General features: G+C 55.5%; 7 protein-coding genes across 7 annotated transcripts; 3 read left to right on the top strand and 4 right to left on the bottom strand.

The window, feature by feature from the left end:
- The first annotated feature begins 56 nt into the window (after positions 1–56).
- On the top strand, positions 57–3,005 carry MONBRDRAFT_20098 (uncharacterized protein). Its single transcript, XM_001743699.1, has 10 exons — positions 57–152; positions 325–373; positions 472–547; positions 702–881; positions 983–1,234; positions 1,408–1,506; positions 1,595–1,697; positions 1,860–2,247; positions 2,382–2,573; positions 2,668–3,005. Exons 2-10 carry the CDS (start codon positions 360–362, stop codon positions 2,816–2,818), a joined length of 1,455 nt encoding a protein of 484 aa, XP_001743751.1. The 5' UTR covers positions 57–152; positions 325–359; the 3' UTR covers positions 2,819–3,005.
- A 442-nt stretch (positions 3,006–3,447) lies between these two features.
- Positions 3,448–3,931, top strand: MONBRDRAFT_3524 (uncharacterized protein; the record flags this gene model as incomplete). Its single annotated transcript, XM_001743700.1, has 3 exons — positions 3,448–3,515; positions 3,641–3,728; positions 3,812–3,931. Coding segments are annotated over 3 exons (276 nt in total), but the record flags the coding sequence as incomplete, so codon positions are not given.
- A 4,012-nt stretch (positions 3,932–7,943) lies between these two features.
- MONBRDRAFT_23614 (uncharacterized protein) lies at positions 7,944–9,663 on the bottom strand (the record flags this gene model as incomplete). The annotated part of the gene is made up of 4 exons (XM_001743947.1): positions 7,944–8,906; positions 9,044–9,228; positions 9,306–9,419; positions 9,525–9,663. The coding sequence occupies 4 exons, from the start codon at positions 9,661–9,663 to the stop codon at positions 7,944–7,946; spliced, it is 1,401 nt and encodes a 466-aa protein (XP_001743999.1).
- A 1,527-nt stretch (positions 9,664–11,190) lies between these two features.
- On the bottom strand, positions 11,191–12,137 carry MONBRDRAFT_6470 (uncharacterized protein; the record flags this gene model as incomplete). Its single annotated transcript, XM_001743948.1, has 2 exons — positions 11,191–11,954; positions 12,044–12,137. 2 exons carry the CDS (start codon positions 12,135–12,137, stop codon positions 11,191–11,193), a joined length of 858 nt encoding a protein of 285 aa, XP_001744000.1.
- A 1,106-nt stretch (positions 12,138–13,243) lies between these two features.
- MONBRDRAFT_31560 (uncharacterized protein) lies at positions 13,244–15,989 on the top strand (the record flags this gene model as incomplete). Its single annotated transcript, XM_001743701.1, has 12 exons — positions 13,244–13,286; positions 13,431–13,515; positions 13,659–13,737; positions 13,851–13,956; positions 14,110–14,344; positions 14,462–14,538; positions 14,625–14,701; positions 14,843–14,992; positions 15,102–15,249; positions 15,383–15,654; positions 15,751–15,804; positions 15,885–15,989. Exons 2-12 carry the CDS (start codon positions 13,481–13,483, stop codon positions 15,987–15,989), a joined length of 1,338 nt encoding a protein of 445 aa, XP_001743753.1. The 5' UTR covers positions 13,244–13,286; positions 13,431–13,480.
- Positions 15,990–16,368: 379 nt separating this feature from the next.
- MONBRDRAFT_23617 (uncharacterized protein) lies at positions 16,369–17,211 on the bottom strand (the record flags this gene model as incomplete). The annotated part of the gene is made up of 3 exons (XM_001743949.1): positions 16,369–16,566; positions 16,656–16,731; positions 16,994–17,211. 3 exons carry the CDS (start codon positions 17,209–17,211, stop codon positions 16,369–16,371), a joined length of 492 nt encoding a protein of 163 aa, XP_001744001.1.
- Positions 17,212–22,320: 5,109 nt separating this feature from the next.
- On the bottom strand, positions 22,321–23,857 carry MONBRDRAFT_1780 (uncharacterized protein; the record flags this gene model as incomplete). The annotated part of the gene is made up of 8 exons (XM_001743950.1): positions 22,321–22,412; positions 22,525–22,590; positions 22,666–22,733; positions 22,929–23,004; positions 23,102–23,219; positions 23,313–23,372; positions 23,525–23,630; positions 23,781–23,857. Coding segments are annotated over 8 exons (663 nt in total), but the record flags the coding sequence as incomplete, so codon positions are not given.
- Positions 23,858–26,307: the final 2,450 nt, after the last annotated feature.

Raw genomic sequence — 26,307 nt, forward strand, 5'->3', positions numbered from 1 at the left:
CAGCATGAGGTAAGGTGGTAAGGTGGTAAGGCTTTGGCTTGCCATTTTCACTGACTTGGCGAGCTGCGCTGGCTGGAGCTCTCTCTCTCTCTCACACACACACGCACTCTTGCTCTTGCTCTTGCTCTCCTGACTTCTAGCTCTTCTCGCTTGTAAGTCAAGCCACGGGCTCCACCTTTGCACCTATATTCCGGCTTGGCCGATGTGAAGGGGCAGCGGGGTGTGACTCGTGGAACTTGTGTTACGTACTGCATCACAGCACCTTTCCTTCCATGTGGCCGTCTTCCTCACGCATCGCTCCCGTGGCTTGGTCGACCATCTTAGGAAGCTGCTTACCGCTGCTCTTTCAAAGTACCATCATGTCGGAGGGCCAGTATGTTGGCGCCTCAGGCTTTGCTTCGCAGGCTCACCAACCATAATGCGCCGCATCCTGGGCTCACGCGAAGCACACTCCCTTGCGTTGCTCCTCAGATCGGACATTGCCCTGATTGGGCTGGCTGTCATGGGCCAAAACTTCATCCTGAATATGAACGACCACGGCTTCAAGGTTAGTGCTTGCTCACCCCCTCCCTCTTGTGGTCTTCTGGCCCGTGTTCTTGGACTTGTGGGCTCCGTCTGCCTGGCGCGACGTCTTGCCTGATCTCTCCCTTGCTTGCGACACGTTGCCCCTCCCCTTATCACCGTGTGCACCTCTACCTCAGGTCACGGCTTACAACCGCACCACCGAGAAGGTGGATCGTTTCATGGCCAACGAGGCCGCCGGCACCAATGTCGTCGGCGTTCACTCCATTGAGGAGATGGTCAAGTCGCTCAAGCGCCCGCGTCGTGTCATGCTCCTGGTCAAGGCCGGCGACGTTGTCGACAAGTTCATCGATGCCATTGTACGTCCGATTCACCCAGCTCCGGACACCTGAATAAGACACTAGGAACGGGGCTCGCCTGCCATCTCATGGGCGAGTGCGCGCGGCCCATTGCCATTTAGGTGCCTCATTTGGAGAAGGGCGACATCATCATTGACGGTGGCAACTCGGAATACGTCGACTCCAACCGTCGCTGCAAGGCCCTCGAAGAGAAGGGCATTCTTTTCATCGGCACTGGTGTCTCAGGCGGCGAGGAAGGTGCCCGCTATGGCCCTTCCTTGATGCCCGGTGGTCACCCCGATGCCTGGCCCCACGTCAAGGACATTTTCCAAGCCTGTGCCGCCAAGGCGGATGATGAGCCTTGCTGCGACTGGGTACGTCTCACTCTGTGGACTTGTGCTCTCGAATTGCAGTTTTCTTTTGTGCTTGCTTGTAACCAGCCTGAGGCTGGCTGATGCTGGCCTCCCGCCTTTGAATTTTCCCATCGCCTCATCCCTGAACACCCGCCTGGAAATTTCCCCACCCCATCCACTTTGGGCTGTGCCAGGTCGGCAAGGAAGGCGCCGGCCACTACGTAAAGATGGTGCACAACGGCATTGAGTACGGTGACATGCAGCTGTGCTGCGAAGCATATCAGCTGATGAAGGTTCGCGATTGCACAACACTCTTTTCACCTGGTGATCATCATATTGAGAGGCGTGCTGTTTCACACACCTTGCGTGTCGGCACATTAGGATGCCCTTGGCATGTCCTGCAAGGAGATGAGCCAGGTCTTTTCCGAGTGGAACAAGGGCGAGCTTGACTCTTTCCTGATTGAAATCACTCGCGATATTCTCGGTGAGTTGTGTACCTCCGTCTCTGTTTGCTCTCTTTGCTTGCAGTTGTCCTTGATGTCGTGTGAGTGAGCAACGTGTTTTTTTTGTGTGTGATCCGCGTATTCTGTCATTCTCGTTCACACCTGACCTTTCTCTTCTCTGCTCTCGTGGCCTGGGCGCACAGCATTCAATGACACTGATGGCGAGCCACTGCTGGAGAAGATTCTGGACAAGGCTGGCCAAAAGGGCACTGGCAAATGGACCGCCATCTCTTCGTTGAGCCTCGGCATGCCTGTTACCTTGATTGGCGAGTCTGTTTTTGCGCGCTGCCTCAGTGCACTCAAGTCGGAGCGCACCCTGGCGAGCAAGCACCTGCAGGGCCCCGCCGAGCGCCGCTACAAGGGTGATAAGGATGAGTTTGTCGAGCACATCCGCCAGGCCCTGTACGCCTCGAAGATTGTCTCCTATGCCCAGGGCTTTATGCTCATGCGCGAAGCTTCCAAGGAGTTTGGCTGGGAGCTCAACTACCCGGCCATCGCCCTCATGTGGCGAGGTGGCTGCATCATTCGCAGGTATGCCACAGACAGCACCGCGAAGCCACAGAGCCGTACTACCGACGTTGCCTGTCCCGCGGCACACTGTTACCCCCACGTCATGCTCACCCGCTGATGGTTCCTCATCCCTTCTCTGACTTCCGCCTTGCTAGCGTCTTCCTGGGCAACATTCGGGATGCTTTCAAGAAGAACCCCGAGTTGACCAACCTGATGCTGGATGACTTCTTCGCGGCGGCCCTCCACCGCTGCCAAGAGTCTTGGCGCATTGTTGTATCGCAGGCTGCTCTTTTGGGCATCCCCACACCTGCGTTCAGCACCGCCTTGGCCTTTTATGATGGTTACCGGTGAGCTTGGCTTTTGTGCTGCGGTGTTCGGGCAATGCCGCCCATGCGCGTTGTGTACACGACTCACCATCTCGGCTCATTCTTGTCACGACAGCTCGGAGCGCCTGCCGGCCAACCTGATTCAGGCACAGCGCGACTACTTTGGTGCGCACACCTATGAGCGCCTTGATGATCCTGGAAACTATGTCCACACCAACTGGACTGGCCGCGGTGGTGATGTTGCCTCCTCCACCTATAATGCATAGTTATTGTCTCCGAGACGTCCCCCCTCCCCCACCCCCAGCCCACTGCATGATCTTATTCAAGGGTTGATGCATCGTCTTTTTGGTTCGCTCGCCAAGAAATGATGACAATGTCATCTGCTGTTGGCTGCCAAACTTGTCTGTTGCTTGTCTAGGATTTTTGTCAGCATTTCAATTGCATCCTAAAAACAATATCATTTTAGATCGGAAAATACATTCAGATTGATAGAGGAATGATTTTTGCCAAAATTCAAATACGGTCATTTTCGCGCCGGAATTCTCGGAAGAAACCTTGATCCTGTGCGACTCGCGGCAGCTCGCGCCAGACATCATCCAGGTGGGTCAAAGCCGTCAATGATCAGCATCACCGGTTTTGCTAAAAAAAGAAGAAAAAAGAAAGAAAAGTTCTCGGATCAAGCAGCATGGCTATCGTCTGGGCCGTTGCCCCCTGCCCCCTCGCCCGTATCCTTACCTGAAAATGTGCGCCTGTTCTAGGCTCGGCGCCACTCACAGCGTACAACACGAGAGGGACTGGTCGCCCGTGAAAAAGTAGCAAGCGGCTTATCTTACCATTGGCCAGATTGCGCCTGGTTCCGACCCTGCTCAGCATGGCCTTTGGGAGCGTGACCATCATCCGTCGTGATGGCAAGCGTGATGGCAAAAGCTTTCCATTGCAAGCACGCCAATGCCTCTTTGGACGGTGAGGCCTTGTGGTGTCGCTCGTGTGTACCAACACTCGCCTAAGAGCCTCTTCCTTTTTAATTTTTTAGCTCACTGATCAACGTCACCATGCATTGATGCACGCCTGTTCTGACAATGATTCAGGGACGAGAAGTGTGACATCCGAATTCAGCGGCCCGAATGTTCCATGCACCATTGCCGCCTGATGGTCGATGATAACAACAAGGTAATGGTCACGCCTCCCATCTGCACGTAACTCAAAGCTGTCACATGTATTTTGAATCCTCTCAATGCCATTGTCCCCCTTGCCTGCAGGTGCAACTGGAGCCACAGAGCGACACAAACCCAACCTTGCTGAACGACCAAGCCATAGCGTCCATGACGACGCTGGCAGACGGAGATGTGTTTTCCATTGGAAGCCGCAAGTTTCGCTTCAACTACCTTCCAGACGCATCCGTCAAGACTGTGAGTCTGATGCCGGTACAACTTCAATCAGACCCACGTTCGGCTCTCTCACACAAACACGGTTGCGTAGAAGTCACCGCAACGGAGCGCCGCTTCGCCCGCGCGCGGAGCAGCCAAGACACCAAGCAAATCCCCACAGAGATCCACTGCTCCTCGCTCCTCCGCTAAAACTCCACTGCGCGAGCAAACTCTGCAAGCACAGGCGCTGTCTCAACCTGAGCTGGTGCCCGGATCGGCCCGTCGTCAACGGCGCTCGGTCACCTTCGGCGCCAATCTGTCGCCTGAGGTGTTTGACAAGGATCTGCCTCCCGCAACACCCATCAAGTATGGCTCAGTGCATACACCTCGTGGGTCTATCAAGCGCTCCGCACGTCGGCGCCCAACAGACTCGAATGACGTGAAGGTGCGTTCTGGTGGTTGATTGCGCGTAATCAGCCCGAATCGCACACCGCAATTTCTAAATTTGACTTTTTGCTTGTGACCGTCTAGGGCATTGCGGGTTGGAACAAGCCCGATTTAATCTCCTTTGACGATATTCCCGAAGAAAGCGAACCAACTGCATCAGCCCCTGGCACTCCCGCTCGCGCAGTTCAGGCCGCCATCCTGGCTGCTGCCACGGAGGACCCGCTTATCAGCATGGATGCTGAACCGTCCAGTCATGAGGCAGCGACGGCATCTGATCATACCCCCACACCCTCTAACTCGTGTGGCACGGGATCTCCCAAGGCTCGTAGCAGCGAGCGTCGCAAGCGGGCAGCAACGCCCCTGCGCAATGAAATTACTGCTGGAGTTCCCCTGCAAAAGGTCTACAAGAAGGCTATGAACACCCCCGTTCGAGATGCTATCAAGGAGGGCATTGAGCTCAAGTCGATTCGCCCCGACCCGGCTCTGAACACACCGACACGAGCGGCAATTCGTGCTGGTGTTCAACTCAAGTCCACCAAGCCCCAACCCGCGCTCAAGAGCCCGGTGCGCGCAGCCATCCGTCAGGGCGTGGAGCTCAAGTCAATCAAACCCGAGCCTGCGCTCAACACGCCAGTGCGCAATGCCATCCGCCAGGGCGTGGAGCTCAAGTCAACCAAACCTCAACCGGCACTCAACACGCCAGTGCGCAAAGCCATCCGCGAGGGCGTGGAGCTCAAGTCAACCAAACCCAAGGTGATGGCCACGCCAATGCGAGCAGCCATTCAGAACGGAGTTGCACTCAATACCGTGTATAAGAAGGCTGTCAACACCCCAATGCGCAACGAGATTCAGTCCGGTACTGTTGTGCTTCGAAAGGTTTACCGACGGGTGGTTGACTCACCTCTACGTGAGGCCATTCATCAAGGTGTGGAGCTCAAGCCACTCTATCGTGCCGGACTACCAACACCTGTTCGTGCCGCCATTCGTCACGGTACCACATTAAAATCCCGACCTGCTCTGAAGGCCGCTCTGAATACGCCGGTGCGCAATGCCATCAAGGCTGGTGTGGAGCTCAAGTCGACCAAACCCGAGCCTGCGCTCAACACGCCGGTGCGCAATGCCATCCGGCAGGGCGTGGAGCTCAAGTCGACCAAGCCCGAGCCTGCGCTCAACACGCCGGTGCGCAATGCAATTCGCAAGGGTGTGGAACTCAAGTCGACCAAACCCGAGCCTGCGCTCAACACGCCGGTGCGCAATGCAATTCGCAAGGGTGTGGAACTCAAGTCGACCAAACCCGAGCCTGCGCTCAACACGCCGGTGCGCAATGCCATTCAAGGCTGGTGTGGAACTCAAATCGACCAAACCCGAGCCTGCGCTCAACACGCCGGTGCGCAATGCCATCAAGGCTGGTGTGGAACTCAAGTCGACCAAGCCCGAGCCTGCGCTCAACACGCCGGTGCGCAATGCCATTCGCAAGGGTGTGGAACTCAAGTCGACCAAACTCTGAAGGCCGCTCTGAATACGCCGGTGCGCAATGCCATCAAGGCTGGTGTGGAGCTCAAGTCGACCAAACCCGAGCCTGCGCTCAACACGCCGGTGCGCAATGCCATCCGCCAGGGCGTGGAGCTCAAGTCGACCAAGCCCGAGCCTGCGCTCAACACGCCGGTGCGCAATGCAATTCGCAAGGGTGTGGAACTCAAGTCGACCAAACCCGAGCCTGCGCTCAACACGCCGGTGCGCAATGCAATTCGCAAGGGTGTGGAACTCAAGTCGACCAAACCCGAGCCCGCGCTCAACACGCCGGTGCGCAATGCCATCAAGGCTGGTGTGGAACTCAAATCGACCAAGCCCGAGCCTGCGCTCAACACGCCGGTGCGCAATGCCATCAAGGCTGGTGTGGAGCTCAAGTCGACCAAGCCCGAGCCTGCGCTCAACACGCCGGTGCGCAACGCCATCAAGGCCGGTGTGGAGCTGAAACCCTTAGCAATTGATCAGTCTGCATCTTCAGAGGAGTCTGTTCAAGAGCTTGACTATCAGTCTGGCGAAGCTGCAAATTCTGGTGACGGCATTGAGACTGAAAGTGAGCAAGTTATGGACTGTGATGGCGAAACCATGGTCATGACAGATGAGGAGTCCTCGATGCAGGTTGATACGGCAGATGCATTGGTGCTTCAGTGCGAGGAGCAGTCTCTCGTGAAGAACTTGGCTCCTCGAACGCCAACTCGCGGGGCGCCACAGCTTGATGTAAAGGCCATGCTGGTCAAGGAGCTACGAGCTGAATTGGCACAGCGTGGACTGTCTACTGCAGGCACTAAGGCGGATCTGGCTGCTCGTCTGAGCGCTGCTATCGAGCCTTGCCCTGGCTCGCAAACGCCACGTGAGGCAATCAAGATCAGTCGTCGCAAGCTGTCTGTCATCTCTGAGGAGGTCGAAACAGAGATCAACGACAACTGTGATGCAGTCGGTGAAGATTCAGAGACCGAAGGGGACGTAGACAAGGACGCTGACCTCAACATCATGGAGATCGATCTACCAACCATGGAAGAGGTCATGGCCATGAAGGTGGCGGAGTTGCGCGACATGCTCGTACTCTTGGATTTGCCTACAACCGGGCGCAAGGCGGAATTGCAAGCTCGCCTTGTTGACTTCATCGAGGCACAACCGGCGCCCAACAGTGAGAAAATGGCCATTCATTTTGACGGCGAGACCAGCATTATGATTGATGTGTCCGAAGCCGCGACTGATGCAGACTCGAGCTCCGAGTGCGGCTCTGAGTCGATGGACGCCGAAGCGGAGCCCTCGGTTGATGCCTCCCTTGTCCCTTCCGAAGCAGAGATTAAGGGCATGAAGGTGGTTGAGCTGCGGGCGGCATTGACACAATTCCAGCTGAGTACAAGCGGTCGCAAGGCAGAGCTCCAAGAGCGACTTTTGATGTTTGCCGCCAATGTGGGCTCGAGCTGCTCGACAGACGCGGTTGAAGAAATACCGGATACCTTCATCGAGGCCCAGGAGGCAATGCCGTGTGCCGAAACAGATGTTGTCGAAAACGCAACGCAAGCCGTTCAAATTGCATTGAGTCCTGAGGCCATTTCGCAGCTCAAAGTCGTTGAACTCCGTGACGTGCTGCGTGAGCATGGACTCGATTCAACTGGGCGAAAAGCCGAGTTGGCTGCACGTGTTTTGGCCCATACCGTCAATGCATCATCAGCTGCTAAAAACGAGGTCGATGATGATGAACAGAAGGGTGCCGTTCCCTCAAAACGCCCAAAGCGCGAGTCTGTGACTGGTTCTGTCGAGAGCAAGACCTCCAACCGCCGTTCTTCGAGGCGCCGCAACTAACGGCAGGTTTTTGGAAATCAGCAGCAACTACAGCGTTTGTGCGTTGCGAATCGCTCGACACTGTGTGTTTTTCTTTGTTTGTGAATGTTGTCGCGTTTAAGGTTGTGTACAGGCAAGAAGAAACGATAGAAAGCCTATTTTGCAAGAAAGGGCATCAACGCCCTCGTTGTCGTCAAATTCAATTCAGAGTCAAAGTTCATCCTATCATTCTGTCCAAATGTTCGACTTTGCAGTCAGATCAGGGAATGGATTCAGAGATCGATTTGCCGGTAGCCACAGCATGCCGTCCATGGGGTGCAGTATTGCGATTCATGCCAGCAAGTTGAACGTTCTCTTGCAACGTGCTGTGGTGCATCTGAAACCCGCCACCTTGGTCGATCGTTAGCAAACGTAGGCGCGAAGAAATGGGCACGCCGGCAGGCAGCGACGCAGTGGCCACATCTGCACCTTGTGTGCCGGCTGCTGGAGCGGCAGCAGGTTTGACTAATCCACCCGGGCCTCGAAACTGGCGTGGATCACCAGAGGTGGTGGAACTGGTCCCTGGGTCAGCCTGAGCTTTGGCACGGGCTTTGGCAATGGCAGCAGGTTCGCGCTTGCCGTGTGCTTTGGATTGGCGTTTTCCTGGTGCCGGCAGACGGGAACGTTGTTGACCCGGCGAAGGTGTTGTGTGCGCAGGAATACGACTGCCCTTGTCTCGGGCCCGGCCCGGCAACGAAGCGTTTGTTGCCGCCGGGCTGGGTCCATGGGGCTTGGCATTCTGAGTTTTGCGCTGTTCCTTTGGCATGGGCTCTGCTGCCTGTTCGGAAGGTTGCTGTTGTTGCTGTTGACGAAGTAAGCTCTGAGCCGTTGCGAGTTGCTCGGCCAACTGCTGGGCCCGGGTCCGCTCTTGCGCCAGCTGAGCATCAAAATCAGCTTGCTCTGCAAGCACAGCAGCCAGTTCAAGTTGGGCCTGTTCGGCGCGCTGCTGTTCGGCCAGGATTTGCTCTTCCTGAGACATTGCCAAAAGAACGTCACCAATTTCCTCGGTGCTGAGCGGCTGCTGTTGCATTTCTAGTGGCCGATTGGGATCAGCCACGTAGGTACCCTCGAGACCTGGGGGAGGTCCGCGCTTGCCCCCGGGTCGCGCCGAAAGCATCAGCTTTGAGCCCACGCTCCCGCCCCGCACAACGTAGCGGCCGATGAGCTGCAGTAGCAGCAGAACCTGTCATGGTGAGAAGGAACAGCTCGCGAACATGATTAGAATTCGTTGTCTATTTTCAGCGACTGATGCTTGAAAGACGTCAAGGAAAGGTGTGGGGTGCATTGGACGTGTCACTGAGGGAACGTGCACGGGTGTACCTTATTGACATCCTTGGGTCCCACGACCTCGGGGTCGGCGTACACGAAAACGGCACGATTGCCCAGGACCCGCAGTTCCTCGAGCGCATTCAGCACCGAGGGTGGGACTTTGGTCTGGGTCAGATACTCGTGTATGCGCATACCCAGAGACATGGGTTCTTGATAGGGTCCACTTTGAGTGATGTCTGATGCATAAAATAACAGATTGGTGTGAAGCCATTCAAAAACCATTCGGATGCAGTTTTCGAGTGCAGCTTCTCACCTTCAAGGTATTGAAAGTTGGGCAAAAATTTGAGAACGAGTAAGGTGGCCGTGGCATCCGCAAATCGTCGAGCCTGGACGATGGCTTCAAGCCAGCGCTGTGCCAGGGCAGCCTCTGCAATCCGCGTTGATCATGCACCTGGTGAGCGACAGCTGCAGCGAGCCGTGGCTCCGTTTGCAATCTCGACCTCAGCTCCTCTCTGACTCAGGGTGCGCTTACCTTTTGCACTATGCATGGCTGTACCAAGCCCACTGATCAGGACGTTGCGGGCAGACTCCAAGTTACCGGCCAAGCCATCAAACTCCGCACCAGCCACGGCCAGGACGGCAGCCAAGGCTTCCGAGTCGGAGACGGCCATGGCAGCGTGGGGCGACTTGAAACTTGACGCACACCCGCCACCCCCTCGAATGGCTGCACTCACAGAGGGACCGCCTGCTCATGCGCACAACCACATGCGTAGCGGCGCTCGGCAAGACACGCCCGAGCACAAGGAATGGGTCTGACAGACCGGATCGGTTGACTGCGATCCGTGCCTGCGCTCGATCCGTGCCGCTCCTGGTGTTGTGCCCGACGTCGCTAAGGGGTCATACGGAATAACAGCAGCACATTTGTCAGAGAAACTCCGAAACAAGATCTTGTGTTCGATTTTCGGTGCATGCAAGCTTGATGATGTTGGAAAACTCGCAGCGCGCGAGCATTTTTCATTGCTCTCCGGGTTGAAGAGAAGTGAGGAGACGCAAGCGGTCAAGCATGGTTCGCTCCCACTCGCGTCGTGTGAGCTCGTCAAGCGCATCAACGCAGGCATCGCAGGTGCTGGGGTTGATGGGGGGCCAACTTCGCTGGACGGTCAGCCTGCCAAACAATGAGAATCATCTTGTGGAGCTTGATCACGGCGGCGTGAGCGGCCGCCGCATTCTGCGCGTATGTTGGTCGCACGGCACTCTTGAGAAAGGAGGGCGAAATGGCTTGCAGTTTGACCCACCTCGTTCGAGATGACTGACCCCGTCCTGTGCGTGCTGACAGGTTGATGGCCAAGTGATCAACAAACAGGTTTGCTTTGTCACAGCATGAGCCCCATCGAATAGGGTTCGCCGCTTGGTCTGCAGGGCTGTGCATATGTGATCACTGTTACTTGCCATCGAATCTGTAGAATAAAAGGCTGAAATTGGTGGGTCGCGAGCGTTTCATTCTCACTGGGCGCGATCACCAGCGCTACGAGGGATGTGTGACCATTGAAGCGTTCAACTGGACCAAATATGTGTACACCTTGACCATTGATGGACATCTCCTTGACGTGTTTCACCAACGCAGTGGTCCAGACCAATACCTTTAGATATCTTCGGGTAGGTACCGGTATGCGCACCTGACTTTGTTTGCAAAAGATATGCTTCGCGGGAAGGGGGAAGGGGGTGAACAATACTTCACAGTGGTCCTAAATTATGGCACATCTCTGCTCTCACTGCCTTCAATCTGCCGGCTCCCTCGCCAGTCTCCTCTCATTATAGCCTCTCCTTGTATTTGATTAGATTGGACCAGTACCTGAAGCCCAGCTCCTTGGCTTTGTTTCCTCACTCTTGTCCATCCATCTTTGGATAAAACTGTTTTGGTGACTGAAGGGGTGAAGTCTGCCCGTTTTGCTCTTGCTCAATAGGTCAACGCGAATTCGATGTGAACTTGACATGTGAAAGTGAATGTGTGTATACAGCTGCAGCGCAGATGCGTCAACCGTTGTTTGCCTGGCCTTGGGAGTGCAATTGAGTGCGCGCCCTCTGGTCGACTAACAGCATATTATGGTCTCAATTGCTATGGGGGTGGGAATTTGGTGCGTGGCATGATCTCTATGCACTGGGTATGACTTCAGAAATACTGCGTGGCCAGCGATACCTTACACACGGTCGTAATCGCCCTTGAAGACGTACTCAAAGGCCATGAGCTCAATGCCCACGGCAATGGCGGCCGCGCCCACCACGATACCAGCGTTCCCGGCTGCGCCAAGAGTGACAAGACCCGTGGCGATGAGGAAGAGGCCCAATGCACCCGTGTTGCGCAACGTCTTGGCCTTGTCCCACACGCCCAGGGAGCCAAGGAGGCCCAGAATGCCGAGGAGAATGAGGGTGGTGGCGTACGCCCCGAGGGCGTAGGTGTTGATCCGGCTTTGAAGCCAGCAGTACCGCTCGCCAGTCTGCTCGCACCATTCAAGCTCAGCGCCGTCCAAGTCGTGGCGATCCTTGACTGCTACCGAATAGAGGGCAATGCCGCCGACGGCAGCAACCCCGACCATGGTTGTGAGTGCAATGGCCTTGGTCAGCTTGACATAGCCTTCGGGCACCTTGGTCTTGGAGGCGTTGCCACCCTTGGGAAGTGAGCCGTGCACAAGATAAATGGCGACTTGCAGCAAACCAATGCAGGCGGCATAGCTGCCCAGGATGATGCCCGTGTTGCGGGCCGAGCCCACGGTCACGAGGCCAGCAAGGATCAAAAGTCCAATGGGGCGATCAATGATGCCCGACCGAATCTCGCCCAGAAACGAGGCCACGCCCAAGAGAATGATGGAGATGGCATAAAAGGTCATGGCCACATCTGCATTGCGGTTCCGCGTCCAGCAGTGCTTGGTATCGTCATGGCGGCACCACTCAACCTCAAAGTTACCTGCACAAACAAAAAAAAGGTCAGGTGAGATGTTTGGCCGAGAGAAAATCACGTGCACTTGGCCACATTGTTGGCCTGGCCGCACGCACCGGTGTCGTTCAGCTGAATGGCGCCGCAAGCGATGACGCCGAGCGCTGCCAGTGTGGCAAAAACTTGAAGAACCACGCCCAAGGTAGACGACATGATTCAGGTTGTGTAGTCAGGGGATGGGGTGGGAAGGGGAAGCTCAAGAAGAGGCGATGGCGCGTAAAATCACCAAAAGCCTGGTGCCTGGTGGCAGTGGGGGTGGGGGTGGCAAGGGCGTGAGATACACAGCAGCTCTGCGAGCAAGAAAATGCCGGCTCATCAAAGCACCCGACATCCTGAGCGCAAAACCCCTTTTCTTCTCTTGCCCACGTGAGCGGCAGGTCACAGACCAACCAGCCACCCTTGGCGATGCACCCACACAGACAAGGGTGGACACACGAAGAGCAGACTTTGTCAAAACGAGCCAGGTGGTCAGTCAGTCAGTTCGGTGAGAAGGGTGGGCAAGGGCGCAAAGACGGGCGCGCTTGAAGCAGCTCACCAGATCAGATCTCTGTTAGCAAACTCATACACACACACACACACTCTCTCTCTCTCACTCACACTCACTCACACACACACACACACACATGTATCTGAAAAAGAGATCTTGCCCGTGCAGACACTGGTTGTTTTGCTGGCAAGAACGGAATAAGGCTGAAGAGGGATACAGGTTCGTTGCTGGAGGCGTCTGTATGTGTATGTGTGTGCGTGGGGGGCTGGGTTGTCTGTATGCTTTGGCCGTGTGTATGACCAGTGCCATCGCGACCCGATGCTTTGGGAAGATGGGGCGCTGCCGCTGTTTGGAATCGATTTGGTTTTTGTTGGCGAAAAAGAGGAAGCAGTTCAATTGATGATCGCCAGTCCTTACAATCAAGACCCACCATCACCAACTGGCAAAATCCAAACCTTGGGGAAAGCTCCAATCTAGTCCTCAGACGGAATGACCGCGCCAGCTTCCCACCCCCACCCGCCGCAGCCCCGACGACCCCGCCTCCAGTCAACCAGGCAGCGTCGCCCCTTAGGCCTCCAACTCGTACACACACAAACACACACACACACACACACACACACACACACACACTCACACACTTCTCTCCTTTTTTTTTCAAATCGTCTGACAATTTATGAACAACAACTGCCTGGCTGGAGGATCTGTTACCAAATGTCAGTGTTCGGTGGGTCATTCTCTGCTCTCTCTCACTTTTTTATCTTGTTGTTGTTGTTGTTGGTCGTGTCGCTGGCGAGTCCAGGACCAGTAGAACTGAGGTTCGTGGAAGCCAGGACGGGGAGATCTTGAGGCTCAATGCTCCTCAGTGATGCACACCTTCTACCTCTACCTCCGGACAGGATGGCGGTGGACCATATCTCTCGTTCTGCTTCATCTCACTGTGCGCCTGCGTGATTTCGCAGAGAGATCAGCCCTCACGGCACGTTGAACGTTCAACAGCCACCAGAGCGTCATGATTGTGAGCATCTTCATTCTTCAGCCCACCGGGTGCGTACCCTAACAGGAAATGACATGTCACATGCAGTTGACACCCCGCCGGGTATCAAGGACGAGATGTTGTGCTTGCCTTACAGTGTGCTGACCTCTTTCTTTTTTATCGCCATGCTCGGCCGAAACCTGCTTTCTTGCAGCGATGTGCTGGTCGAAAAGCACAACCGCAGCCCACTGCCCCGCAACGTGCTGGACCCCTTGCAAGAGGCGCTTCTTCACGTGCGAACTGACTCGGTTTACTTCTCCCCAACAGCAACGAGGTGAATTCTGTCCACCTTGCCATTCTGACCCGGCATTCGATTTTCCCCCTGCCCCATCCCATCCCCTACTAGGCTGATGCGCTGGAGGATGTGCCACCAATCATTCCAGGTGGCCGCCACTACCTCATCAACATCATCAAACACAACATGGTCTTTGTCGCCGTGGTCACCTCGGAGAGTGAGTCATTATGCCATCGTCTCGCTTCAGGACAGCAGCTTCTGACAGCCCCCGGTCGTCGCTGCCCACAACATTTCAACGCGCCGTCTATTTTTTTCCTTCTCTAATTTGGCGCTTGTAACTGTGTAACTGCGACTCTTGTCGCCTCTGTAGCACCGCCCCTGACCGTCACGGAGATTATGCATGCTATCGTGAACGTGTTTGAAGACTATTTTGGCACCATCAATGATCGCGTTGTTCATCGCGAAGCCGTCATGATCTACCAACTTTTGGAGGAGATGAACGACAATGGTTTCCCTCTCACCATGGAGCTCAACGTGCTGCAGGAGATGATCATGAAACCCACCATGCTCAACAGGGCACAAAATGCGGTTGGCCGTCGTCAGCGGTACGCCAATGCTGGTCTTTGAATCCCCCTTGCCTTTGGTCAACTCGGCCTGGTGTGCTTGCGCTACCGAAACCGCGCAAAAGCTTGACACAAGCCCTCCTTTTGATGTTCCCTTAGCCTCTCCGACACTTTACCGTCAGGGCAGCTGACCTCCACGCACTGGCGAAAGGCCCATGCCCGCTACCCGACCAACGGTGTGTCCCCCCTGCCAACTCGCGCGGGCCTGGGCTCATCGCGCTTTGCCAACACGTGGCTTTTCACCGTGGCTCTTGGGATCTAGAGTGCTTTGTGGATATTGAAGAAGAAGTGGATGCCATCATTGGCAAGTCTGGCACTCCCATTGCCTCCTCAGTCACGGTATGCACAATGGCCACAACTTCGCAACTGCATCTGGCACCTCTGTCTCGGCCGCGCTCTCAATTCACAGCGCCAGCGAGTGACCCATCCCTTTCACATCTTTGTTGCCAACTTTCTTTTGCGGCCGTGCTCTGCATGTAGGGCACCATCAACTGCCGCTGCTATCTGTCCGGCTTTCCCGACCTTACCCTTAGCTTTCAAAACGCACGTTTCTTTGATGATGTGGCTCTCCACCCCTGCGTGCGCATTGCCAAATGGACGTCCGAGCGCATCATGTCTTTTGTCCCGCCGGTATGAGTGACGTCTTGTGCTCCCGTTTCTTTTTTTTTGTTTTATTCTCAACGCGCGACGAGAAGAACCTATTTGACGCCGAACATGTGTCACTGCGACCGGCAAACAGGATGGCAAGTTTGTGCTAGCACAATACTTTGTGCACTCGCTCTCTCAGCTCCCCATTACAGTGCGCGCCAACATCAACTACTCCAAGACCGGCTCGGGCCGCATTGAGATTGACCTTCACTCGGCTCGGCCCGATCAAGTTGTTGAAGGTCCGCCACACGGATCTATTATGCATTGCTATGCACACATTGCGGTGTCCGTACCACACCACAGACATGTCTTCCTGCATCTCACACCAAACTGTGGCCAACGAACCTTTTTGGACCATGCCAATTATCACAGGTTTGCAAATTCAAATCCGCTTCCCCAAGGCCGTGAGCAGCGCTAGCGCAGATGCAGCAGAAGGACACTGCAGTTTCCAAGAAATGACAAAGACGCTGCGCTGGGAACTGAAGCGTCTGCCTGAAAGCGGCTCCATCTCCCTTCGCGGCCAAGTGACGCTTGGCGTCTCCGAGGCCATTCCTGACGGCACTCCTCCGGTCCAGGTCAAGTTCAAGACCACGGGCTACACCGCCTCAGGACTCAAGGTCAATCGTCTCGACATTTACCGCGAGGTGAGTCTTTTGATCCTGACAAACCAACCACGAAGCATGCGTACCTCTACTGGCCATGCCGGCAGGGGAGTTGTAGCTCATTTCGTTGTCCTGTAGACCTACAAAGCATTCAAGGGCGTCAAGTACATCACTTCAGCTGGCGACTTCCAGGTAAAAACTGCCCCGCTCGCCTCACGGCGTGTCTCCAGCCTCTGTCATTCATCGTGTCAACTGTCCACCCCACAGGTTAGGACATAGATTTTACTTTCCTGCAGACCCTGGCGGCCGCACAGGCCGCCAGAAGCTGCTGCCCCTCTCTCTTAAGTTTTCACCACTGTCATTTTTGTGGCGTTTAAATTTCCTTTTCATTTTCCTGCTACCGAGCCCTGTCTCTGTCTGCCCCCACATCTTCATTGGTGCGCACTGCCGCTCGTTGGTTGTCGTTGTTTCTGGACTAACATCATGACAAAAGTCATATCACACATGGATTCCAATTCATGGAACAAATTTGAACCAACGAGTAGACTCACCCACCTCGGGGCCAAACACACGCACACAGACGCACGCACAGCAACAGCAGCCAACAAATATCATGTTAACATGTAAAAGAATGTTCAAAAGATGGCGCCATCAGCTGTCAGGTGAGACCAAGACGGCTGAGAAGGATAGGCAAAACATCTCCATTTGGCAAGGCCGTTGGCGGCTGGAAAGGTTAAATGTACAAGGCAGGGTCATTCAGTCGTCATCGGGCTCGTAGTGCCAAATGTCGTTGTCCTCAACAAAGCTAACCAAGTATCGCGCTGTCTCTGCGCCGGCGTAGATCGAAATGGGTGTCACGACGCAAAAGCCAATGAAGGTGATCCAGCTCAAATTGTTGGGTCGCTCAGGAATGATCTCGTGGCTCCGAAACGACACCTCCGTACGTCGTGCGAGCTAGATCGAGGTTGAAAGCGCACAAGGCTTGGCATTAGGAATGAACACTGACCGCTCGACAGGTAAGCAGGACTGCCGCATGTACGTACCACTGTGGGATCGCGCGCGCACATCTGTCGCCGCAGTTGTGGCGCTGCCCAGCGCAGGGCGGAAGCCATCTTCCCGCTAGCAAATTAAAGATCAATAACCGCTAGCCTTTGAATAATGGCCGCGCTCAAGATCCAGAACACCTTCCACTGCGCGCTGCCGTTTCGCCCAGCGGCCAAGAAAAATGAAACCCAAGCCAACAAAAACAAAATAACAAAAGAAAGCCAACAAAACACTGGCAGTCATTCCTATCAACAACATGTGTTGTCAACCTTTATTTACGAGAGAGATCCAAGTGTGAATAAGATCGCGCTTCCTCAAGCGCGCTTTTTAAATCCACCTCACCCTGTTGTGCTTTTCCTTTGTGTCTTTGCTTTTCTCTCTCTCTCTCTCTCTCTTTGCTTTTTGCTTAAAGTCCTGACACGTTTGACCGCTACTGCTGCTGCTGTTGCTGCTGTTGCTGTTGCTGCTGCTGCGGCTGCTGTTGCTGCGGCGGGGGTGGACCTTGAAGAATTCCGGCTGCTTGGCGGGGCGGAGAAGCTGGATGGTGTACGGCATGGCGTAGGGTCGATGTGGGTTTTAAAGAGATACGGCTACACGGGATAAGAGGGTTGTGGAAGACGGCACCTGTGTGTGCCGTGAGGCAGAGCTGCTAGATCGGCATCATGAGTGATGCTCGTCCAAACCTCACGTGCGTTGTCCTTCTGAAGCGTTCGGTCTTGCTCCTTTGAAGTGAATGATGACCTGCCCCTCATCGCTGGCGCTGCTGCCTTTGTGTAGAAGTCGAATGAAGACGCTTTTCCGACGCAAACAGGTTTGGCCAGCACCGCCCCCTCCCGCTTGCCATGTCCTTTTTTTTGTTTTGTTTTTTATGTACTGTTGTTGATAGTTGGTCATCATGACATGCTGTGCGCCACGGCCATGCTCCTCTTGCAATGAATACAAGCTGCGCATATACGTGAGCACACACTCACCCCGTTCCTGCTTGCGCCTTCCCGTGGTCTGCCATCGCCTCATGACAGAGTGGGGCCGACATTTCCAACCCGGATCCGCCCTCTGATCGGTATGTCCCTCACGTGCTAGCGTTCCCCTCACTGCCATCGCCAGTACTGCACATTCTCTGGTCTGCCAGCCTTCCTCGCTTTCCCCACTACATTGCACCTCATGGGTTGGTTCATGGCTAGCCACGGCTCAACCTCAACCGGCATTGCGGATCTGGACGATGCCCTCAACGAGCTTACCGCCGCAAGCGCTGCCATTAGCGCCAAGCTGGAGCGAGATCAGAGCCACCGTTCCACAACCAAAGACCGCAAAGCTCTGGCCCTTGAATTGGGCAGTGAGCTGGACCAAACTTCAAGCAGCGATGCCACAGCATCCCAGCCCACCTCGAGCCGAGCCAGTCGACTCGTGGCCGAGCTTGCCGAGCTCGACTCGGAATCTGGCGCTGATGGCGTTTCATACCGTTCCTCCTTTTCCATGATTCACTCGAGCCGTGAGCGGTCGATGCTTGAGCGACAGCGTGCGCAGGCTACTGTCAATCCGCATGAGGACATGGGACCTGAGGCCGGGGGCGAACTGGCTCCGCTAGCTGTGGAACCCACCTACGTTGTCTTTGCACGCCCTAGTGACCCAGTGACAACAGAAGAAAGTGCACCTGCCGTGGCACAAATTGACCCCGACTATGTCGAGGTCCCGCGACTCGCTTCAGTGGGCATTGAGGAGGAGGAAAGTGATGATGACCAAGCATTGGGGCCCACCGTGTCGGCCCTTTCTACTGCATCAGCCAACGCCGGCTCCATCCGTGTGCCTCCTCCTCGGGAACCCGCCCCGCGACGCGCTCCGCCCATGCCCACGCGTACCATGTCCCCACAAGTGACCGAGTCGCCTGTCGCCATGGAACACCTTGCAACAGATCAGTCTGACGGAGCTCTGCCAAGCTCGGAACCTGTCGAACCTGTCGTTACCGCCCCAGAGGTTGATGATGCCGATCTGACTGGTGATGCCATGACGCTGGACACAAGCCGGGCAGATCAAAACTCAAAGTCTAGCCCACAACTTTACCCTGCTGCAGAAGCTGAACAGCCCGAGGAGCAATTGTCGGATGAGACCATCTCAACATCTGCAGCGCCCCTGGTCAAGCAAGAGCCGGAAACTCCAACGCAGCTGCACGCAGACTCAAGGCCTGTCGACGTGTCACCTGGTCGTGCTGCGACAGCAGCGCCATCTGTAGCTGAACATCCATCGCAATCGTCCAGCAGCCCTGAGGCGACACGGCCACATCTGGCCTCTCTTTCCATCTCCAAGGAGAGCGCAAAGGAGAGCAATCATGAAGAAAAAGCCGAAACTGGTCAGGACGTTGATGCGTCTCAAGTGACAAGTACAGTGATGGATACCGGTGCCGCTGCAACAGCCCAGTCTGTTAGCGTGAGCAACGATGCTCAGGCTTCTATTCAAGCTGAGCAAGCCGAGAGTCTTGATCACGTCGAGACCGCGGCCAGTGAAACCGACGCAGTCCAGGCAACCGTTGTTGCGCAAGAGCTCAAGACTGGCCAGGAGGGTGACGTTGCTCCTGAAACCATTACTATTCAGGAGGCGGATGCTGCTCAAGCGACAACTCAAGAAGCTGGCGCTTCTCAGGAGCTTACACAGGAGGCAGACGCTGCTCAAGAGACAACTCAAGAAAGTGATGCTACTCAGGTGCTTCCTCAGGAGGCAGACGCTGCCGAAGCGACAACACAAGAAGCTGCCGCTACTCAAGAGCCTACACAGGAAGCCGACGCTGCTCAAGAGACAACTCAAGAAAATGACGCTACTCGAGTGGATACTCAGGAAGCCGACGCTGCCCAAGAGACAACTCAAGAGAGTGACGCTACTCAGGAGGCCGACGCTGGCCAGGATGTTAATACAGAGCTCGATTCTGCGCAAATGTTGGGTGCTACTCAAGTGACGAGTACCACCCTGGCGGCCAATGCTATTCAGACGACGACTGGACATATCGATCATGAGGCTACTCAGGATGCCAGCATCGCCCAGGAGGAGCTGTCCGATCGCGCCACTTTGACCACCTCCCAGCCACTGATCAATGCTGATGAACGTGGTGGCGCGCTCGAGGATGCCCTACTTGATCAAGATCGATTTGTGCCTGATGATGCCCCAACCGAGGAGACACAAACAGAGGCTTTAGGTGCAAATACCACACATGGCGATGCAGGGGTCGACAACCAGAATCCCGAAACTTTGGACGACATTGCCGACGGAGACGCCTCAAGTCGGGCCGCCGAGGCTGACAAGGCATCTAGTGATCATGCTGATGGCGAGCTGGCTGAGCAGGATGCCGCCGCAGAGTCAAGCACACCGTCTGAGAGCGTCGCAGCTGAAATTAGTGGCAGCACTGTCGCAAATGTACCTGTCCCTCCATCGGCGCCAGCCCCACCAGGTCCTCCAGGTGAGCTTGCAGCCCACTGTCCTGCCTGTGAATTGACGTAAGGTTGATGATTGCAAGGTATCTTGCTCAATTCTGACCCGACGTGTAGGACCACCTCCAGCGCCAGATGCGAGCAAACTTGCGGCCAGCCCTCACCTCAAGCTCGGCATGGCTGACGTCATGGCCTCTATCCAGGTCGGCTGGCGATCATCCGAGCTCGGATTCCCACAATTTCCACTTCTCCGCCTGCATGTGGTGAAGCACTCTCATGCACTGTCTTTGCTCCCTGCAGGGTGGCGTGCAACTGCGCAAAACTCGCGACGAATCTGCTGAAGCTGGCAACAAGCCTGCCGGACGCCCGGCAGATTTGAGTGCTGCGCTCAAGCAAGCATTTGCCTCGGTGGGATCCTGCATGCACACGTCCTGCACCAAAGCATGAAGAAGCTATGGTCTATAGACGTGCGCTCGTCACAGCTGATGCCTCTTGACAATTCGTAGGGCAAGATACCCAAACTCAAGGGTACACACTTGAGGCCAGATGACGAGCATGCACGACCGTGAGCCCTCGCCAACCGGTCATGTGGTCGAACTGCGTGCTGCTTTCTTCTTCGCGCCTCATCACCTCTTGCATGATTGGTCTCGCCCTGCAGCTCCATCTCTCGACGACGCTGGTCCCACGCCCGCAAGGAACTAGAGCGAGCGCGGCAAGAAGAAGAGGAGCGCCAAAAGCGCTTGGAACAAGAGGAACGTGAACGCCAAGAGCGACTGCGCGCCGAGCGACTAGCACGTGAGGAGGCCGAGCGGGCTGCAGAGGAGGCGGCGCGAGCTAGGACGGCAGCTCTTGCGGCGGCCGCCGCGGAAAATCCAGACGGGCCTCCACCGCCACCTGCCCCACCGAGTGGCCCGCCAGCAGCACCCGTGCCGCCGCTTGGAGGCGCATTGGCGAGTGGTGCCAGCGCCGGGCGTGGCAATATCGCTGATGAGCTTCGTGGCGGCGTCACCTTGCGCAAAGCCTCAGACCCGCCCCATCCCGATAGCTTGCCTCCCGCACAGCGCATGCAAGCTTCTCCGCTGGCGGGTCTTGCGAGTCTCTTTGCGTCAGGCGACCGCCCGAGCTTGCGTAAAGTTGGTACGTGATTCAGCCCTTGGTCGGCCACCAGGTGCCTCAAATGTTGCTTCAAAGCTTTTCATTTTTTCTCACCCTTTTCTGCATTCTTTGTGCCCCCTCCACATCGCTTAGGCGCACCCGCCCCCAAGGCTGAGGCCATGGCCACGGTAAGCCTTGACTCCACTGCGGTGAGCCTCGTTGCCATTTCGACAAGCGCCCATCTTGACGGTTGTGGGTGGATCATTTTAGGCTCGCAAATTGAACCTCAAGGCTTCCCTCAAGTCTGGACCTCGGCGCATGACCCTGGATGCTGAAGCCGATGATGCGGTGTGTCTCAGAAATTCCAGCCTGCTCTGTGTTGCGCCATCTCGCCTCTGATCCATGTTTAATGGGACCTGATCTGGCCTGCCAGGCTGACGCTGAATCGCAGGATGAGGATGAAGACAACAATAACAATCTCGAAAGCATTTGTGAGGACATGGAAAGCTCCGACGAAGATGTTGAAGAGATGCTGCAAATGTGAAGCTTCTTTCTGGATTGAGCGATGGGGCTTGACCGGGCTGTCTGATTTTATGGCTCATTTAATTGCACATAATGAACTTTGGGGGTAAAAAAAAAACAATCCTTGCGGTCATGAATAGCAAACCCCTCCCCCCCCTCGAAATACTGAAAGGCGCGCACATGCACTCTCGGAGGACATGCGGCCTCCACCCACAGCAGTGGCAAGTAAACAGTAGAGTCTGGACAGTGTGCAAAACATAAAAAAAAAAAATCCATGCAAAGGGGAGGGAAGGGACAACTAGGCCCTTGTTTTCTCAATCAAGTTTATGTTGCTTGGGATTTCAGATTCAAAACACGCAGACGCTGGGCCGCCCAGTGAAAATTCGGCCGCCTCTGCGCAAGCCGAGCGAGTCGGGTGGGAAAAAGGCATGAGTGCCACGGTTAACAGGGGTCGGGCATGATCAAACGAATTGCTTCCGATCAAACATACCCTGGCCTTGGGTGCGGCACACGCAAAGGCAATCGAAAGGAATTCATCTGGACAATCAAGCGCAAACTTTTCCCTATGACCCCAAAACGCAGTGTAAGCAAAATGAATTCAGCACCACATTCTGAGCCAGGTTGCGACTCACTTGAATGTGTCTTGATCAATGCCAAAATTGTTCAAACGTGGCATGATGTCTGGGTCGGCTTGAATTCGGCCAATCAGCTCGCAAAGCAAAACACCTGTCCGTGTTTGAGGCACAAGCGGTCAGTGCTGTGCCAACCGCGCCTCCCTGCGCCAAAGTTCTGCGGGACCGATTCTGCCACCGCCGACACCATATTTCGGTCCACCTACCAAAGCTGAAGACGTCTGCTAGCAAATTGTACTCCATGCCCATAATCAGCTCAGGGGCCATGAAATCTGTCCAACCAGTTCATCAGCCAAACTTGAAGAAGAGCAGCGCAGCAACGCAAAGGCAAGTCAAGGTCAACATACAAGGTGTGCCAACAATGGTCATGGTGCGCGGTCTGATTGTGGTCTTTTCGTCTTCGACGGCTGCGCGACTCGTCATCATCATGGTCGAGCGCCGCAAGTCCCCGGCTGTCAAAGCACAAAACCACCCGTCAGAAGCAATGGAGATCATTCAGTGGGCGTGTGCTTTCTGCCTTTCAACAAGGCACGACTCTCAAATTTGCTTGAAGCAGTTCCAATTTCTCTGGCAAAACATACGATGCTCAATGTGGGTGGAGGCCGTAGACGTCAGAATTTCGCCTTCTAAAACGCGAGCCAAGCCAAAGTCGGCCACGACGGCTTGGCCATTCTTGCGTACAAGACCTAGTCGGTGTGAAGAAGGAGAGAGGCGACGCAATAAAAACAAGCGGATGGTCGTCATCCCACCCGCGATGCTTAAAGAAAGGGGCCAATCCCATACACGCAAACGCACAGTTTTCAGACTTGAGGTCACGGTGGATGACCCGACGATCGTGCAGATACTCCATCCCGCATGCCACGTCAAGCGCCCATTTGATGCGTAGGGCCCACGGCAGCTCCTTGTAGCTGAAGCATCAAGCGGGTGAATGGCATCATAAGATTCGGGCGCCTCCTTGTCAGAAGCAGCACGAATTCGCCACGCACCGTTCCACTTTGCCCATGATGACGTTATCCAGGGAGCCACCGCTGATAAATTCGGTGATGAGGTGCAGCTGCGTAAGTGACGGACATTTCAAATCCAAAAGATGCGTGCAGGCCCGGTGAGAAGTCGCGTCATGAGACAGAGCCAATCAAATGCCTGACCCAAAACGAGCGGCCACCGGCTGCATTGCGCGCCAACAGACTCTCTGAAGATGCATCGCACCTTATCCTCTTTGCAGAAAATGCCAACAAAGCGCAGCACGTTGGGATGGCGCAAGACCTTGAGGAGCGAAATTTCTGCCACAAAGGCAGCGCGCGCCGATGGGTCACTGTGACACCACCCGAGCAATGGACCCAAACCCCACCACGTTCACACAGACAAACAGGAAAGAACGGAAATGATTGAGAAACCGCGTGACCTGAGGGCTGCTAGAGTGGCCACATGTCATGACGTGCATGCCAGAGCGTGAACGACGCACCTTTCCTTGAGCTCCTTGACTACGACATCCTGGCCGGTGCGGCGATGCTTCGCTTTGTACACGCGGCCGAAGAACCCTAGAAGCAGACGGTCATAGTGCCAGGGTGAGCTATTAGCGTGTCGGGTGTGGGAGACTTGAACTGTTTTACCGTGCATGCAAGTGAGAGGAATCGAGGTGTGGAGGAGCAGGCCGCGGGATGGCCCTCACCTTCTCCCAAAAGGGCACCCCATTCCAAGTCACTGATCTGAAAGATGCACGAGGAGAAAAATTCGTTTCGACTGGCTTCGTGTTTGGAACCTTGTGACGCAAAGGCGAGAAAGGGTTCGTGAGGTGTGAACCGTGACACGGCAACGCGTCCTTTGATTGCACAGCACGCATCTAGCCTTGCACTGGACAGATTGGTACACACGCGATTGTCGTACCCGTCTTATTGGTCTCCTGATGATCTGAAGCACCTTGGTACTGGCTCTCCAAAGAGAAGGGCAATGGCCAAGATTGACGCAAGATGTGTTGCCGATGCCAGACGGGCTCGAGCACTTCATCTTCCTCCATCTCCTCGCCGTCGTCGGCGGCTTCACCCGCAGAGGTAGCAGTAGGCGGCGCGGCATCACTGTTGGCCACGTCACTTGAACGAGCGGCCTCATTCACGTGATCAGCGGCTGCAGAGGCTTCGGCCTCCATGCCCACCTCTGTTGCGGCGTCATCTTCACTAAAGCCCAGGCTTTCTTCAGTAACGGAGCTTCGACTCTTGACGGCTTGTCGCGCGGCCAAAATTGTGTCGCGATTGCCAACCGAGTTTCGATTACGGCCAAACGGATCGAGCGTGGCATCTGAGCGCGGGCGATTCGGAAGGGCCGGCGCCTCGCGAACCGGCATCAGCTGCGAGGTGGTTCTGGGGGGACGATTGGACTTGGCTTTGCTTGGTTGACGGCGCCGTCGCGAGCCAATGCGATGACGCTGTTGCGCCGGCGTGCAAGGAGCATGGCAAAAGATTTTGTGCCAGGGTGAGAGCAGGAAGGTGAAGCTCGTGCTTGGCTGTGCGTGGGGCGGAGGCAAGCAGGATCAAGGACGGCATTACGTACGGTCACGGCCATGGGCAGGAGCTCGTCACCCAATTGATAGTAGACGATTTCCGTATTCTTTTCCGACGGTAGAGATTCGTGTTTCGCCACTTCCACTTGGCGAGACGAGGCTTCATGCCGCCGTAATCGCTGGCCACAGGCTTTTTGAAGGGTCTGAAACGAAGTGGGAAGGCATGAGGCCGAGGCGAGAGCGAGGCGAGAGCGAGGTGGGGGAGCAGATCAACGTGTCAAATGTAGCAGGACTTGAGGCGGGCGGAAGATGTGGTTCGAAACATACGTTGACCCAGGAAAGAGCAGCATACATGTCGTTGTTCTCCGTGTGAAGCGGATAAACGCGCCCCGGTGTTTTGATCTGCAGACGGGGAAAAGCGTCCCAAAGAAGATGGTATCACTCGTGAGTACTGGCGATCTGCACTTTTGCGGGTCATCATCTGATTGTGTTGAAACTCTGCGGGGGAAGTCAACTCACATCAAAGTGGTTCGTCCCGGGTCGTGGAATGGTCGTGGAGATGGCGAGGGGTATGGTGCCCTTGAGCTCTGTTGCGTCGTAGTCTGAGAGCGTGTGGTTGGTGAGTGGCATGAGATTGGATGCCATCATGTGCATCGAGCGTACAACTAAGGCAAGGACCCACGTACAGTCGAGGAAGCAGGCACCATTGCGCGTATCTTGACGTAACACAAACCACCGACGCTTGACCGAAGTCAGCGCCTTTTTGATCCGCTTGGCCTTGAGCAGAGGGCCTACAGCGCGCACATCATCGGTTAGCATGACAGGCCCAGAAAAGAGGTGGCGCGCGATGGGGGAGTGGTGACTTTGAGCTCTGCTGGCTTGCTGCACGCTACGTGGTCGTGGTCAGGAAGCCGTACCTTCTTTCCAGACTTTGGTGTACTCGGCATCTTCGCGCGGCGGCTTTTCCATGATGGCGATCCGAGGGCAAGGGTTCCAAGATATCGTGGGGATCGAGGCAGATTGGACACGATCGCAAGCACTCTCGTGATCAAGATGCCGCTTCCTTTTGAACAGGGAATCACGGGCACAAGTCTAGCACCCAAGTGTCCGTCTCGCGCACGAGCGAACATCAACACACGCCCTCACAATGCTGTGCACTGGCGATCGGGCAGCCGCGGGGCATTCAAAGGCCACTTCATGGGTGAGCAGCAGTAATCGCGCGCCTGCCGCGTCCCCCAGTTTGGATCCACCTGCGTGCTTCAGACGTCCATGCACCACAAGAACGACCAGGGAACCTCGAGCTCGTTCCACACCCAGTGAAATGAAGGCTCTCTCTCTCTCTCTCTCTCTCTCTCTCTCTCTCTCTCTCTCTCTCTCTCTCTCTCTCTCTCTCTCTCTCTCTCTCTCAAACTCTCAAACTCTCAAACTCTCAAACTCTCAAACTCTCAAACTCTCAAACTCTCAAACTCTCTCTCTCTCTCAAACTCTCAACTCT

This window comes from Monosiga brevicollis, genomic scaffold (assembly GCF_000002865.3).
Source record: "Monosiga brevicollis MX1 MONBRscaffold_4 genomic scaffold, whole genome shotgun sequence".
Lineage (NCBI taxonomy): Eukaryota > Choanoflagellata > Craspedida > Salpingoecidae > Monosiga > Monosiga brevicollis.